Consider the following 18,260-nt stretch of genomic DNA (forward strand, 5'->3'; position numbering starts at 1 on the left):
TTTCAATTATGTTTCCGTTACCTTTGAACGTCAAATTAAACGCTACAGTTCCTGATAACAGCTCCACTTTTGTGTCACTCTACTCTTCTTTTTTAACTGACTACTTTATTGTAACCGCTACCATTGAGACATTACTTATGGTAGCCATCCTTGCAGAGAACTTCTTAGTGGCAGTCGTGGTCCTCCGGTCACCCCACCTCCGGACTTACACTAATATGTTCTTGCTGAGCTTGAGTGCTTCGGATGCATTAGCTGGAGTCTCCATTTTCGTGATTGTACTGACAATCCTGAAACCCATAGTGACAGAGTATATTCCATCCTGTAAACTGAGGTATGCTATGTTGATGACTTATTGGATGGCATCAATTCACAGTCTTTTAGCCATTACTTTTGATCGTTTAGTGGCCATAGTTTATCCTCTGTATTACCGAATTTTTATGACCAAGTTACGAGTAATCATTGTTTTGGGCATAATTTGGTCATACAGCATTGCCGTGGGCTCTACCATATTTGTATTAAATGAGCCACCAGTCATAAAGAAACATGTCTGTGATTTGCTGATTAACACGTCTCGTGATTATTTGTTTTATTGCGCATGCAATTTCGTGTTAGTAGTAATGTTAATATTTTTTATGTTACTGGCGCATATTTCTGGTGGCTCGTGATCAGGCCCGAAGATATCCTCCTGGATTTCAATCACCATACCTACACAACTCTCAAAAAAGCCGGCCCATGATGAAAGACAAGAAATATGTCCAAACGTTAGCCATGGTAATTGGAGTACTTGTAGCTTGTTGGGTGCCTCTAGTGGTCATCCTTCTTTTTGAGCTGATACATGGAATCACATATGGCATGCAAACCGCTCGAATCATCGCCAGCTTTTTCTCTCAGTTTAGTTCATTCATTAATCCTGTTGTTTACACGTGGCGAAACAATGAATTCAGCAGTGCCCTGACAAAGATATGTAGTAGGAATAAAATTAAGCCCTCTCAGATGCTCTTCGTCTCTACAGTCCGCACACCAAGCTTTACTACTCCTTGAAAATACGCGATACTCATCCATCTCCTTTCTTGGCACACTTTTCTGTTTCCTTAAAAATGCTAAACTACTATCCAAATACATCGAAATGTTTCTGACGAGCCTGTTGTTTACAAATATTAATAGTTAATTTTTTGCCTATAATTTTCACACCAATATGTCTTGTTTTGCTTATAAAAAAGAAACTACAACTTGTCACAGTTTTTCCCGCCCACCACCTTTCTACGTCTGTTTTGTTTGTTTTTGGAATTTCGCACAAAGCTACTCGAGGGCTATCTGTGCTAGCCGTCCCTAATTTAGCAGTGTAAGACTAGAGGGAAGGCAGCTAGTCATCACCACCCACCGCCAACTCTTTGGCTACTCTTTTACCAACGAATAGTGGGATTGACCGTCACATTATAACGCCCCCACGGCTGGGAGGGCGAGCATGTTTGGCGCGACTCGGGCGCGAACCCACGACCCTCAGATTACGAAGCGCACGCCTTAACGCGCTAGGCCATGCCGGGCCCAACCTTTCTACGTCTCGAAATATTCAGAACTTACACAATAAAAATCTTTTGCTTCTGCATTTTCTTTGGCAAAAGCAAAACACTGCTTCTACTGTTTCGAAAAGCGTGTTTTCCTCTTATATAAATGGTTATCCACCGTAGTACATGAAATTTTATTGCTTAAAACAACCAGAAAAGATTAGCTGATATTTTAAGACCATAAGATTTTAAACTATTTGTAAGTGAATTTATAATATTGTATTGAATATATGTTGTGTAACGTTTTTGTATCTTTTGTTCCATTGTTCAATAAATTAAAAATACGACTTCGTCAGTGTTATTTTATTGTTTGTAAATAAGTACATAACATTTATATTAATTCACATTTCTTTCTGTCAGACTAAAGTATTATAAGTGCAGTATTTCTTAACAGTTCAGTCTTTGAATATAGAAGAACTTCAGAAATTATACAGATACTTACGTATTTATTTAATTAGTACTATTACTTAGAGTTAGGATAAATATTTATTTACTTAGTACTGTTACACACATTTAGAATGAATATTACGTTTGATCTGTTTTCATATTTTAGATAACTTGCATGTGTCTTGTTTGTTTTGAATTTCGCGCAAAACTAATTTAGCAGTGCAAGGCTAGACTGAAAGCAGCTGGTCATCATCACCAACAGCCAACTTTTTACCAATTAATAGTGGTATTACCGTCACATTATGATGACCTCACGGCTGAAAGGGAGATCATGTTCGGTGGGACTGAAATTCGAACTTGCGACCCTCAGATTGCGAGTCGAACGCCTTAACCACCTGGCCATGCCAGGCCTATTGTGTGTTAAACAACATCAAGGCAACAATAATCAATTTAGATATAATCTTCTCTTCAGTCTTTAGATTATACTAGTATAAAAGAAAGAGTCTAATGCTCAGCATTATATTTGTTTTATGAATCAAAGTCAAGAACAATTTATTTGGAATTGATGCAAAAGATCCAAAATCAACAAGAAAAAGAAAACTTGATGAATTCATTCCAAAGTCCAAAATAACTTAAACTTTAATTTAAATATCTATGTTAAGCACAATACAATCATAACTCCTTGTATGTAAAATTGGTTTTAACTTTAAACATTACCAACATTCAGTTACCTCATATGTTCATCTGAAATGTTGCCTAGAAAATCAGTCTTGTTCCATCGAAAGGAGCACCACTTGCAGATTGTACAGAATTATGTAGCTAATGGCCTGACAGAGATTTTGTTAAATGTTCTCCTCAAAATATCGTGCACGTTTTTTTGTCACGGCTCATCCAAAGTTCTTCAACTCTTGACTAATCTTGTCACAAATCCTCTAAGGATTATTTTTATTATAATTTCTAAACATATTCGCTTAACCTGAGCACAAGATGGATTAAAATAGTTCAAACACATCAGAGAAATTATTCAACTGATAAATAAAAGTATAACACCATTTATACTTGAATGTTTAGGAGAAAAATGCTGAAAAAAAGCCAAAAGCAGTTACTTTAATCATTTTTTATAAATGCATTACACTTGTTTGTAGGGTCTAAAGCTATTTAATTTGATATTTTTAATTACACTACACTTGTTTATAGAGTCCAGAATTCTTTATTATCTAGTATATATTATACAATAAAATTATGTTTATTGACTATATAAATAGATAATGTGCAATATCCAAAATATTGCTATTTTAATAAAATTTAGAGGGTTAAATATTACAGTATTTGTCGACCTAGTTTATCAGCCATCGGCAATACTTACTCTTCATTATTACAACTAATTATTCTTGTTTTAACTATTAAATGTAGTTGAAAATATTTTAAATGCATAAGCTTTCAAATACATGACATCTTCAAGTAACGTTTTCAAAAATATTTGTAGCATTTATATTATACCAGTGGAAACACTATCTGCAGCTATCCATCTATGGAGGCCCGGCATGGCCAAGAGTGTTAAGGCGTGCGACTCGTAATCTGAGGGTCGCGGGTTCGCATCCCCGTCGCGCCAAACATGCTCGCCCTTTCAGCCGTGGGGGCGTTATAATGTGACGGTCAATCCCACTATTCGTTGGTAAAAGAGTAGCCCAAGAGTTGGCGGTGGGTGGTGATGACTAGCTGCCTTCCCTCTAGTCTTACACTGCTAAATTAGGAACGGCTAGCACAGATAGCTCTCGAGTAGCTTGGTGCGAAATTTAAAAAACAACAACAAACAAACAAACATCTACGGTTTCCTATGTAGCCTGTTTGATCCTTCTGACTTTTAAGATCCACAGTAGTACTCCTACCTCTCTCCTTGTATATGGTACAGATGACAGGAATGACAGATCCAGATATACTGATAGTGAAACTATATGCTAATCTAAATTATTTCGTAAAATTAAGTAGAGGCGTGAAACTTCTGCTAAAAGTGCAAGCTGTATATTAACTTATCTGTTTTAAATTATTAACTACTGAAGATGGTGTTTTCTTTAACTTTTTCTTTATAAAACGCTTATAACGTGTTGGGCGAAACCCTATATAATTCATATTGTGAAATGACTTAGTATCGTACTATTAGAACTGTTTAAGTGCCAATACGATTCAGTACAGTCCCGATATTATTCAGTCTAGCAGATGTCAAGGTTTGAATGTTCTCCTTCTCGATTGAGTCTAAATACATATGACAATACAAATTAGTTCTACAAATGGATTCCTTAGGGAACGACTCTTTTTAACATGACCTTTCTTGGTCATAATCACCATTCTTCATAGGAACATAGCAGTTGTTGGCATGCCAACTTAAAGTGTTTTTAGCTTTATTACTCTCTCCTTTTCATGTACTACATATTATTTACTCAGTATCAGTTAACACTCCTACGAAAAGTGGGGCCTAATAGGCCCCAGAGCAACTTGAAAGGTTATTAATATTAGGCTAATAATTTTGTATTAAAATGAAATTGCCATTTAATCAATTAATGAATGGATTAACGAGATTCCCACTGTCCCTATCTACTATCTAGCGAAACCACAGCCAGGGGAACGAGCTTGGAGAAATCAGGACTAGAAACGTCTTTTCGTAGGAGTGTTAACTTGCTGATTCATTAGAAGTTAAAACATAAAAATGAAAAAAGGATTAGTAAACAATTCTAATCACAAAAAAGTTAGTCTTTCAGAGACCTAAATAACTTCACTTAACGAAAATACGCATAGTTGACTATACGATTGCTGTGTTTGAAATGCCCCATCAATATGAAGTTTTATTGATAGGAAGATGTTATCCTTACCAGGGACAAGTTTCACTCCATGACCAGTTTGAAAAGAAAACCTGAACTTACTTAGTCTGATTTATTATTTTATGTGCTGTATTGTATTATTTGAAGCACCCTTATCTTACAACTTATTTTTAATAGATTTTATAAGTTGTATGTTTTATACTGTGCTTTTTTGTTCACGTTATTCATTTCAAACAGAGTGTTTGTGGCATTAAGAGACATGAATGTTCTTTGATTACATCAACAATATGCGACAACGTTCAAGGCTGAGAAGACCGTTGTGAGATTATTTTGTTTCCCCTGCCAAGCTGATGGTTAAGCCCTTGATTAGAAACGTTTACCAGGTGAAATATTTCCATTTACTAAAGGGTGGAAACGACGGATTCTTTCATACTAACAGTAAGTAGTTAAAAACGACAACAACACGATTGCGGCAAATAAGAAAATCTCAAAGTATTGGCATAAGGGCAGTGTATGGTACTACGAAAAAAACATTTTTATTGTATTCCTACCATTTATTTGTTTCGCCATAAAACCTTCTATATTAAATAAGTTGTGTAAAAAATTGTATTATTTTGCTTTGCAGAGTTTCTACTGAGGAAAATATTAAACCTGCTACGAAATATAAGCTGATAAAAATATTTATAAAAATGTCTTGAATTTGTTATTTTGTGTCCTTAGAAAGATTTCCAAGTACATTTCATGCAGTTAAAAGAAAAGTGAGATCATTTCTATAATAAACAATACTAAAGGTTATTGATAAATTGTAAAGATTTACCATAATAGAGTTATGGCTATATATCGCACATTACCTGTCATAGCCACTGAAAATAATTCTGATATAGAGTACAGGCAAAAATTATAGTATTTAGAAATAATCATATTTGTAATGCAAAATTTAAATCAAATGGTTTTGGATATTTTTCACAACATATTTTCTCCTAACTATCATGAAAACATGTTGTCATGTTTTGATTGATAATTTCAACAGTTTTTCTGATATATCTCTATTACGATTAGCTATCTTGTACCTAGATTAGACCACTACTGTCGACGATATAACCAAAAAAACATTTAGCGAGTAGGGGACAAAATTAATCAGTCCTTGGATGTGCTGTAACAAAAAAACTGTTTTGCAAAGAACTGTTAACAAGTTCTATAAGGGTATTTGCTACATAAACCTCCACAAAACAAGGAGTACCACTTTTTGTTCGAACAAAATAATGGGTCTCACAATACGATCTATTTCGTGAACCGAAAGCTTTATTCTAATTTTAGCACTTAGTACTTTCAGTATTTAGATTCCCTAGGATACAATGAGAAATAATAATTATCGATTAATTAGTATTTTAAAATGCTATTTTATTTATGAGCTACTGAAAGCTATCTTAATCTATACCACCTCTTAATATTCACAAAATCAAACACACTATAGAGAACCACAGTATAGGTAGAATAGCTTCATTAGAAACAGTTTTAAAATAAGTCAAATCACCAGTGATCAGTATGTGTTTCTTCAACTTGTTAAACAATATGAAAATATGAAATCTTAATTTTCTTCAAAAGAATTACAATAAAATGAATTCAATTCCCTATAAATATAACAAAACTCATAAATAATGTTTAAACAAGACATTTGTCTATTGTTCTTTATTGTTAAGCACAAAGCTTCACATAGTGGTATTTGTTTTGAGCACACTTCAAGTATCAGGAACCAAGATGTAGCATTATAAAACTTTAAACCTGTCTGTGAGCCACCAAAAGTATCTTGCTTTTTATAAATATACTTTAGCACTTTGTTCAAACGTTTTATGATTGGAACACAGTAATTACAAAGAACAAACTTATAAAATTAACTGAAGTCTATTAGTCACCTGAGTTAATGCTCACATTTACACTCTTTTAAACCCTACTTCCCACCCCCAGAAGAAACAACTGAACATTTCTGTCACTCCGTGCACCTGACTACCCAGGTCACACATATCTAGTTCTGGGAGTTTAACACCGTGTTTCAATATGACAAATGAAACTCTGTAGTTAAATGTATAATGTGTTACTGTAATATCTTTGTTGTTTCTACACTCTTCTATAATCGTATAATACTCTAAATTAAACTTCTATTCAACCGGTACGGCCATCAACAACATATTATAGAAATTCTAAGAGACACCCGACCAACTTGATTGTAACTAACTTTATTTGTTCAAATAAACCATAAGATAAGTGTAAAGTACATAATGTAAAGTCTTCTGGTTTATTGTTATTTTATTCAATTAGCCAATCAGAATCAAAGTTCTGGGATTTATCAGTGAAAGTATTTTTATCATCATGTAGTTGCTTTTTAATATAGTTAGCATGTTTCATGACTCAATATTAATCTGACAAGTTAAAAAAAGTTTATTTCAGAGAGGTTATGCTGTTTTTGCAAGAACAAGCTGAATTAAATGTAATTGTAATACGTTACAGTAATGTCGGAAAGTTAGCCTGCGGAATCCTGTTTGGAAAAATCTGTCACAATATATATATTTAATGTCAGATACCATGAGCAGCAGAGAGTCATTCATATCAAGCCTCAGGCCCAATAACTTCTGTAAACATAACGATAGACGTAACGCTATTTCTAAATAATGCGTTGCTCAAATACCCAACTGGAATTTTAAATTACAACAATCAGTAACATGACACAATTACAAGAAAAATCAATACAGTATAATGAAACTAAAATAAAATATTACATTAAAGCAAGGAGAATAATTTTACTCATTTGCATTTGATTTGTCCTTTCTCTTATTCTCTGGATTATAACAGTTTAATTCTAGTATATTTCAAAACTGGCTGTTACAGAAATATAATAATTTTTAATGTCTCATTATTAAAATCTAAGATGTTGTTTCCTCTAATATACTTTATTTTAGCAATTAAAATGATTTCTGTTTTTTTTGTTATTTGTTTTCTTCACTTTTTTTATTATTATTATTTTATGTAATACGGAGTGCACAAGACAAAAGTTCATTGGAACTCGAGCCTTTCCTTTAATTTTTCGTCTTTTTACTTAACTGCCACCTAGTTTCCCAAATCCAGACTATGTTACGACTTTTGAGATATTTTTCCACTTTTACTTAAAACGAATCAATATAGTGTTTGTATTGAGAATAATAAGATGATTTTTGGAATATTTGATGGCGGATTTAAAAAAGAAACTCAGTTCAAATATTAACAAAGAAGAAAACGAGATTCTGAATTCAAACAACTGTTACCATAAGCTTAAAATCAAATTTAAAATCTTGTTATTTTTATTTATTTCCACAATTGTGATTTGTTCTACTTTAACACCAATACTATTAACATGAGAAATATCTTTATCTCACCATGGCACTAGTGCTTTCCTACCTTCGGGTGACTGGTTGAGAGAAAAAACAACTAGAAATACTTAACATGCAAAAGATGTCATACAATGTCCACATTTACCAGGATTCTACCCTTTCTAATAATTCCATGAAAAGGCCATTGAAAATTTTTTTGTACAGGACAACCACCACGTTTATTTTTAAAATAGAAACACTGAAATATGAAATCAGATACTTGAGTCATTTTGCATTGTTCCAACAGTGCAAGTTACTAAAAGTAATGTCGTGGCGAGAAGAATATATCTTGTGATAGAGGTTATGAATTCTGATTATCAAAGAAAATATCATTATTACAGTGATAGGTAATCAAGTTTTATATTAGTTGGGTTCCTACTAAAAAATTAAATTTGTGTAAATAGTTCAGTAGCTGATTCAAAGTAATCACTAAATACATTTGTCGTCCGGAAACACTCATTTGTGCAAGACTTTCCCATGACGTAAACCAAAGTGTTTTCTTCTGCATCATAAACTTATGGTATATAATGTTAATTTAGAACAGAGTTACAACTGTGTACAATATGTGATATGATCTATTCGTTCATGTATTCCTTTTCTTATGCTGAAAACTTACAGTGGTACCTACGTAAGTGTGATTATATTCTGTAAGCTCGAGTGTTTTTGTTAATGTCTCGTATTTACTTTTTATTGTTGGATGACGTTTTAGGCTCTACGCTACACCCTTCTTTAGTACTTGAAACGTAAGAAAAAGGAAAGAAAGAAGCAGAAGTGTGAACAGATAATTAATTGTAGTTTATATTTCTAATTAATGTGAAGTAATATACCCAAAATGCCAAGATTTTATATTGTATATTACAGCCTTCTTTCCTACAAAGAAGTTCTACTATTTACATCTGTAAACTAAACGTTAAACATTTAGAATACTGTTCCACGTATCCCTGGCTAAACTTTATATTTACGGCATTTTCTAATACTCTTAGTTTGTTTCTATTCTCTTACTTTCTACTACTTTTTTTCATTTCAGCGTAATAAAAAATTAAAATTGTAATAAAGACTTACATATTAATATTATAAATGTTCGAAAATCAAAACGAGAATGAAAAGTGCCGGAGTGAAAAAGAGATAGAAAAAAAAAACAGGAGAAGATGTGACGGAAAATAAAAAAATATATATATACATTTAATATTTAAATACAACAAACTGTAGTGATTTATCTTGTGACAAAAATATTTAAGAAAAAAAATTGTTTTAGAAAAAGACAGAAGCAATTATACTCAGTAACAGAATAATACCGATTTATTGTATGGTCTTTGTTATGACGTCAACGTCACGCAGCTACAGTGCTTTAAATAAAATTTGATTCATAATTCTTTAGCAATAATGTGTGAAATAAATAAGTTAATAACTACACAAATAAGGCCCGTGTCCAAAATTAAAGTTACATTAACATAACGATGATAATAAAATAAATATGACACAAATATACAATTGTGAACAACCCTTTATAGTTTCGAAGCTGTAAAAAAATATAAAAAGCAACAGGTCAGAAGACAATAAACGGCAAAAAATTTAAAGAGATATTTCAATATTAATCCTAAGTCAGTTTCTAAAACTTTTGAAGTATTCTTTCCCCATTTGTGGAGCTTATTTTCAAAAAATTCGAAAGGCGTTGCTGTCGATCTACGAAAATTGGGCGTTTCTTCTGTGGAATTTTCTTTACCAGGATAACTTACTTCTCTTCAGGCTGTAAGAAAGTAAAACGGTGGAAAACTTGAACAAAACTTAAATATGATATTTTTATAATTGTTTAAAATACTGTATACGATATTACTAAGACAACAGAGAAAACCATGAGATAAGTTATTCTCAAGAATGGAACCTGAGTTTCAACTGCCATGGTTTTAATTTAAAATAATAATACAAATGGAACTTTAATGTGTAAAAATACTTATAAACTTTTATAAATACTGTTGTAATGTTAGTTATTCAATCGTACAGGTAGCGTACTTAAAAACAACGAAACTGATTTATTTCGAAGCAATCTTAACTCCTCACCCACTTTTTTCTTGTCTGTGGAAAAGTTTTAATAGCCGTAATTTTTCAGCATCTCATGAGCACATTTATAACTTACGCTTTGTTTAAAGGAGTGAGGCTTGAGTCCAAAATGTCTTAAATGAACGATATGTTTGAAGTACCGTTGCTAAATGTGAATTTTTCAACGGGGATTCAGTTATGACATGGAAGATATTAGTAAAATCACGCACATACAGATCTTATTGTTGCTCTGAGGGGAATATTTACTGCTAACGTGGAACCTTTCCCAAAGTGCAGTCTGACTAGTCTTGGGCCTCATACCAAATAATAGCTTGTATCATAATGTCGGATTGAGAAATACAACTTTCAAATTTCAAAAAGAAATAGTAGAGTTTATGAACTGTACAGCAAGAAGTTTTAATTTAAGTCTCGTTTAATTCATCTAACGCTTCCTCGGACTTTGTGTATCTCAGCGTCTTTACCTCCTCACGAATAAGAAATCATAACATTGCACTGATTGAGGAATGGAACATAATCTACTACAAGTGCACCTGCCCACAGATTTAAAACTCTATCAGTACCAAGGGTTCATACTCATTATACAAAATAATTTTTTGTCAAATATAATTAGGTTCATTCAATCAAAAACTAGAAAGCTTTCAAATGTATATTCCATGGATCATAGTTATCGATATATTATCGATAAAGTTTGTGGTTAAATTTGCAAAATTTTATAGAGTCTATGTTTGAAGCATAATTTTATAAATAATGCGTTTATAAAGATGCGCGTGTAATAACTGAAATAGTTATAAATTTCACCATTCCTTAACTAGTTTAAAGCATGTTTCTACTCATACCTATTCAAATAAATGTTTCTCAGTTTTTCTGCAGGTATTATGCATGTAGTATAAAATTACTGCTTAATGAATTTCTAAAGTTTCCATACATGAACTAATACTTTTCATACCAACAGCTAGAAACTCATATCACTTTGATCCACTTTTTTCTGAACTGCCACAATTGGGAAGGGGCAACCCCATCACGGTAAGGCAGATTTTTGTAAAAAGTGACATGAGTTGGGGCTTTCTCCCCTTTAAATTTTGTTTGAAAGAATTGGATTCTGGTACAACACAAATTTCACATTTTGTCTGAATTTGAGCAGTATTTGTATTTCCTTTGCTTATATATTCGACTTGTTCTCTGCGTAACATTTTCGGAATCTGCGCTTTTAGAAAACTTTTAAACTTACCTGCCGGATGTTAGTGTGCCTGAATACCACATGTATTTTTAACCCTTCGTTTGCGGCTTATGTAAAATTGCCTACCATCCCATGCGCAAAACTTCGCGAATTATTTTCGGTGAGCAATTCAAAATGTTAAGCCCATTTATAAATAAATGACTTATTTTAAAATATATTATATTTTGCAACATAATATAATCGTATATTATCAACTTCAGTTTAAAGGTTAAAGAGTGGCTATTGTTTGTTTGTTTTCGAATGCTTTCCCAATAATATTGAAGGTTTATTTGTTATACTTGTTTCTAAATTTGAACTGAAAGCATAGTTCACATATGCTGTTAAAAAACTGAATAGGTGATACCTTTGTATGTATTGTCTGTAACAGGATGCGAAGGATGAATCCACAGATCCTTAAACAAAAACGCCAACCACTTGGACCCGTTCGTCCAACTGGTTGATGATTTGTTTTGTTTGTTTGTTTTTGCATTTCTTGCGAAGCTACATGGGCTATCTGTGCTAGCCGTCCCTAATTTACCAATGTAAGACTAGGGGGAAGGCAACTAGTCATCACCACCCACCGCCAACTCTTGATCTAGTCTTTTACCAACGAATAGTGAGATTGACCGTCACATTATAACTCTCCCATGGCTGAAATTGCGAGCATGTTTGGTGTGACGATGATTCGAACCCGCGACCCACAGATTACGAGTTGAGCGCCTTAACCACCTGTCCGTGCCGGGGCCAGGGTGATGAAGACAGTTATGAAATATAATTGCATGTTTCAAACATAAGATACAAATAATTTAATAAGAAAAAAAATGTTAAATATTTCACATGATAATGCACTCTCTACTTACCATGGCTGGATAGACGAAGGTGAAAGTTTTGGCTGCTCCGTTGACATTTTTGGCCACACATGTGTAACCACCGAGATCTCCCCAAGAGAGATTTCGAATTACCAAATCGCCGTTTTCTAAAATCTAAAACCAAGAGTTAAAATTAAACTTGTACTTTTGCAACTCTTTTTCACTAAGATATGCTCTTACATTTCGCTAAGTTGAACAAAATTTTAATGATGTTTTTTAGCAGATACTTTGAATCATAGAAGATAATTACTTGTCTCGAATATCATATTTATTTCTTTAACAACAACAAGCTATATTTGATGTATTTTCGTGTTGACAGAATCTACTTCATGTATACTTTAAAGTGGAACTGAGAGACTGTTGCGAAGTTATTGTACAGTTATTCAATTCAATAACAGCATAATCAATTTCTTGAGTCTTTTTCTTCGAAAGAATTAATCATTATTGCTAATACTAAATTACATTTTTACATTAATTACACTAAGTCACAAGTGATCTGTACAGAAGATGTAAAGTTTTCTAGTAAACAAAAGTCCAGAATAAGTAGCTGTACACAAGGTTTCTATCTCTGTGAACTGAATTTTGATTTCTTTGCCAACTACTTTAGCTTACTTCCTAATCGATATTTTAAGTACACGATTTTAACATTTCCAGTTTTGTTAAATATTGTTGAAGGTATAATTTTTATACAGCAAATTAAAACTAGTACAGTCATTTTCTAAAACAGTCTTCAAACAGAATGAAATAAATTATAAATTGCTTCAGGAAGAAATCAACGAAGGTTTATATATAGATATATATACGTATCTAATTTTACATTGTCTTTTCTATTTTTCTAATTTGAAAAAATCTTGTCTAATTTACTGAGCTTATAAACAAATAATTTCATTTTCATTTTTCTATGATTTTAAAAGTGTTGCATTCAGAACTCAGAAATAGTAAACAGATAAGCGATTAAAGGAAATAATGAAATGTATAAGTTCAGGAATTTCGTTTATGAGACTACCAACTACAGAAATACACTTTTCTGCTTTTAAAATAGCCGTTCTGTTACACGAGTCTCTTTAATTTAAAACTGAAACAATATTTTAAAGAATTTAAAGCCGTAGCTTCTCTATTCACTAAATCCAGACTAATCTTGAACTGCGTGAAGCTTACAAAGTAATATATATTTTACGTCCAGAACAAGAGTTGTTAAAAACACGCTTAGATTGTTTGAACGTGTCACATAATAATATTGTATCCCTCCACCTAAAAAAGTAATTTGACATGAAATATCACAGTTACTCTAAATCTAAACATATTAAACTTTTTAGTTGTTTTACTTTGTATTTTTCGCTGTTTTTGATTATCTTGTTCTCATCGTCTCCCCGTATCCAGTTGATTTTGGGTTGAGGGTTTCCTGAGGCGCGGCAAAACAACTGGATGTCATTACCCTGGGTTTCAATTCTTGTCCGAGTCCACATGTGTATTCTCGCCGGAGTACCTAATATAAAACAATATTTTTATAATTTTAATTTTCAGATATCCCCATTCCCATATTGAATGTGTTTATTTAAGAAAGACGCATACTAATACAGATTATATAGAAACCCCTTATTTGTCTTACGAAGTAAAAAGTGTGGACATGATATTACAGTTATACAGTATAACAAAACCTTTTTAATATTTTAATACTATATACATTTGTTTCTTAACAATAAACAGCCAATTACAGAAATTTCCCGAGAGGAGTACTATAAAATGAAATAAATTAGAACATTGGACAAAATTCATGAGGTCTCAGAACGCATTACATTATGAAACAAGTTAAAACCCAACTATTTTACCCGCTTAGTTAATTTTTAAGAAAACATGTATAAAAGGTTAATGACCTTTGAACATCTGATTAAATTTTATCTTATATAAGTGTTGTTGGCTTTGTTGTATGTCAACACGAAGCAAGAAAGAAACTGCCTGTATTTTTACATAAGAAGAACTTACCAAATGATTTTTTGCTACACAGATGGCGTTCCGAGTTTCTCTTTCTTCTGAAAGCTTCAGATTAGTTTTTCCACTGACCCGTTGATACGGATTCTCCGCAATGCACGAGAAAATCCCTTCGTCTTTAGCAGATACACAGTCAAGGTAAAGTCGCGAGCGTGTTCGACTGACGCCTCTCGTTACCATCTCATTTATGTTGATCTCCTGGCTCAATCCCGACTCTTCCCATGTTCCCTAGAAAAGGAAAAAACATTCTGAATAGAAGATCACACACACTTTAACCCTTACCAGTTATATAAATAACAACATATACACCGGGTTAACACGCAGCTTCTAATCATGACCCTGAGAAATCATGTTTAAACAAACAGCAAATGTATGTAATAACAACTTACTTCTACTATATCTATCATATTTAATACCAATAATGCCTTTCACGCACCCGCCAGGGATTAACAGACTGGTTGTACTACGCGTAAAATACTGGGCTAAACAATATGTATATCACCAACTTTTGAGAACAGCAGCTGTAATGGTGTAAACTAGATTACGGAAATAAACTGTAATCATTTACAGTTTTACTTGTATAAACTACAAATCAAAATTAGGGTTAGGAATAAAACACATTGTTTTTATCAATTTATTTTTAACGCCGGTTATTTATTACCATTATTTTTTGATATTACCTTACTTATTTCAGGATATCGTACTATATATAAGTTGTTAGATAAAAAAACAATAGAGCTGAAACGGTTTAATATCAAGAGTACCATTGTCAAACTTTAGTTCAGTAGTTCTTCAGTCATGATATCATAATCAGCTAGTTCTACTACTTCAGATTGATTATATTGTTATCGAAATTAGAACGTCAAGGAAAATGTCTTCAGATCACCTCTTTATAACATTCTGCCTATGTCCTTCATTACAATAACACGTACAAGTTTTACAACATTTCGAGCTATCGTAATAAATTATTTTTCCATATTGATCTGCCCAAACCATGAGGTCTTGTTAACAGTATGACTAAGGAAGGAGACGATGAGCAACAGTTAAGAATTTGTATGGATCTTAAGAGTGTTTCCTTAAAGTCAATTATAAACTAGCATAGTACTAACTGTTAACCTCTCAATCTGCAATTTATTGTCCTTATATTAATAGATGCATGTTTCACTTAAATTATATTATTGTTATGTTCTTTTCAAATAAATTATAATTTTGTCGGGGTCTTCTATGGGAAAGTGGGTTATTGAGATCTGAAAACTGTTTAACCAGGTTCAAATGGTATCTCAAAACTGTTCAATAAGTGCATTTTAAATATTTTTCAGTTTCTGTATAGACGTTACTCACGCACAGAAAAACTGCATCTACATGATACTGCATCAAAGATATTTGTACCACATTTAAATTACACTTAGTCCTTCTTCGAACCAATATATAACCATGTGCCACTTCAACACAAAATCCTACCTGGTGAATTCGGCGCCCATTTTTAAGCCAATAAATTGTTGGTGATGGATTTCCCTCTGCTTCACATTCTAAAGTTACACTATCAAAAGGAACTACTGATAGAAAACTTGCTGGGGTTTTCTGTAACCTCACACCTAGCTTTGGAACATAATGCCCTACTGAGAAAAAAAGAACAGCAAATAAAACGGATTATTACATTATAGTTTTAAAAAGGTAACGTTTTATTAGAGTTCTTTTTCTACATAAAGAAATCCCATAAACCTCTGAAAGAGGACATGAATTTGTCAGAAAATCGATCTTGCTTTACTTTATGAGTGTACCATTGTTACATTTAACCTCAGTTTCTTTATGAGTGTACCATTGTTACATTTAACCTCAGTTTCTTCTATAATAATTCTTTTATATTTCGATCACTTAATGTAAAATATAGGATTTTTTTTACATGACAAAAACAGAATAGATCTTATCTTATTAAGCTTACTGTATGGAATTTAAAGTGGTTTTATTATAGATTTTTACTTTTCTTCTTACCTTCTTTGGAATTCGATCTCTCTTTCGCAGTGAACTGAAAAAAGTAAAAACGAGATATAAAACAAATCAAAGGTAAATGATAAAAAACAAACGATAGTAGTATATTAACATAAGGAGAGTATAACATCTTTAGTATATTACATTAAAATCGTAATTCAGTGAATGAACATACATTTTAAAATACTCCATTCTACAAAATGACATTAAAATCATAATGCAACCAAAACTTCAAACAATTCCCAACAACGATCAATTTATGTAAAATAGTTTTACCAACAAACACTGACCAGTTTCATGCTTAGTTACTGAAACTTTAACTAAATATTGATTTATAATTTTAATAGGGAGATTAGATAAGAATTACAATTATTTTCTTATCTTAGACTTTTCGAAACAAGCTATTGCATTTGTTAGTTTGATCTACCAATGTTATTTCTAAATGTTCTAAAGTTTTATTTCATGGGTGTTTTCAGTTTACATATATTTAACACAAGATAGGGTGAACAACAATGAAAGAACACAAATAATTATCATTTAGACAGAGTGATCGTAGAAGCTTCTAGAAGTTTGCCTGTTGCTCGTGATTAAGACTATTTATTATTAACTGTAATTTATATTTTAAATTTTTAGCAGCTCTCCTCGTAGAAATTATTACATAAACTAGCCATTCTCTAATGTCTGCGTAACTAATTATAAATATGCATAATTGAACACGTATAAAAAAATGATTAGTTTTCCCGTAAAGAAAAAAAAAACGTTTCAAAAACTCCACACATTGACAACTTCCTTCGTTTTTAGGTTAATTCGATGAAGTTAACCGAGTGAGTATACTGAATTCCGTTACTCACCACTAGTGAGTGTTAGACCATCTGTAATTTAATACAGTGTGTCGATTTTCTTGAAAGGTTAAACTAACCTCATTTGTAGTGGTTTTTTTTCGTCAGTGTGTTACATACATTAGTAAGTCAAGACTAGAAAGATATTATCGATTTTCAATTAATTACAAATTTTCATCAAAATAAGCTACCAATAAAATGTTTATTTTTTATTCATTTAAGTATTGGGGAAACGTCTTCCTAGAACGATATATATATATATATATACTATAACTTCAGCCGTGATGTTATATGTAAGGTATTCTGATTTCTTCCTTATTTTCACACACAATACCGGAAACATTTATTATATAATGTGCTAGATATGTATGTATATCTATAGCTGTATAAATACAGATAACCAATGTATTGTATTTGCATCAAAAATATGGGCAAATATTCAGCATCATATGGCCAAAATAACTAAGATAAGCGAATATAAAAAAGTGAAAACCAGATGAAAAAATTATTGAATCAACAGCATAAAAAACACTAAAAATTATTCTATTTGTCAAGAAAGTACTAAAGTTATAATTTTGAAAAGAATGTATTTCATCAGTTTATAAAATAAGAAAATTTAATTGAAGATGGTGTTCAGTAAATATATCTAAAAAGAAAAATAAATTGATGACTGTTACTTACACCTGGGTCGCTTTCCGCTTTCTTAAACTCCACTTGTCTGCTCAGAGCAAAATGTACAACGAACAACATAACTATAATCTGGGTGGTTATGGGATACATGCTTGCCAGTCTGTTCTCGTGCACAGGAGAGCAGAGATAATTTGTTCACCTAGTGGTGAATAGTATAACTAACTACAAAGTGACGGTGTGCAACAATAAAATTTAACCATGATATTTATCTTTCAAGTGTTTGATGTTAGTTTAGATAAAATTTGCAAGATACATGAATTGCTATAAAAATACGTCAATAAATCACTAGAATTATCAATACATACGACAAATATTTCATGTAATAGTACATCAAATTAGTTAAGTGCTAAGTGGAGCACAACGAGCATCTGATCGAGTAAAATAAGTTTAACAATCCATAAATACTTATAACCTATAAATGCATCATTTGTCACCATTCTT

At 32.1% G+C, this 18,260-nt stretch overlaps 1 protein-coding gene across 4 annotated transcripts in view; it reads right to left on the bottom strand.

Moving 5' to 3' along the window:
* Positions 1–9,448: 9,448 nt before the first annotated feature.
* The window catches only part of LOC143237089 (leucine-rich repeat and fibronectin type III domain-containing protein 1-like protein), a 31,455-nt gene continuing 22,643 nt past the window's right edge, over positions 9,449–18,260 (bottom strand). For 2 of the 4 annotated variants that reach the window (XM_076475948.1, XM_076475949.1), the window contains exons 2-8: positions 17,811–17,958; positions 16,294–16,327; positions 15,763–15,920; positions 14,296–14,529; positions 13,638–13,798; positions 12,304–12,426; positions 9,449–9,916 (exon numbers count right to left, since the gene is read on the bottom strand). In XM_076475948.1, the coding sequence (XP_076332063.1) occupies positions 13,661–13,798; positions 14,296–14,529; positions 15,763–15,920; positions 16,294–16,327; positions 17,811–17,909 (663 nt within the window). In that variant the 5' untranslated portion in view covers positions 17,910–17,958 and the 3' untranslated portion in view covers positions 9,449–9,916; positions 12,304–12,426; positions 13,638–13,660. The remainder of the gene's footprint in view (positions 9,917–12,303; positions 12,427–13,637; positions 13,799–14,295; positions 14,530–15,762; positions 15,921–16,293; positions 16,328–17,810; positions 17,959–18,260) is intronic. The other 2 variants (XM_076475951.1, XM_076475950.1) reach the window with 1 other exon arrangement.

Source organism: Tachypleus tridentatus, chromosome 13 (assembly GCF_004210375.1).
Source record: "Tachypleus tridentatus isolate NWPU-2018 chromosome 13, ASM421037v1, whole genome shotgun sequence".
Lineage (NCBI taxonomy): Eukaryota > Metazoa > Arthropoda > Merostomata > Xiphosura > Limulidae > Tachypleus > Tachypleus tridentatus.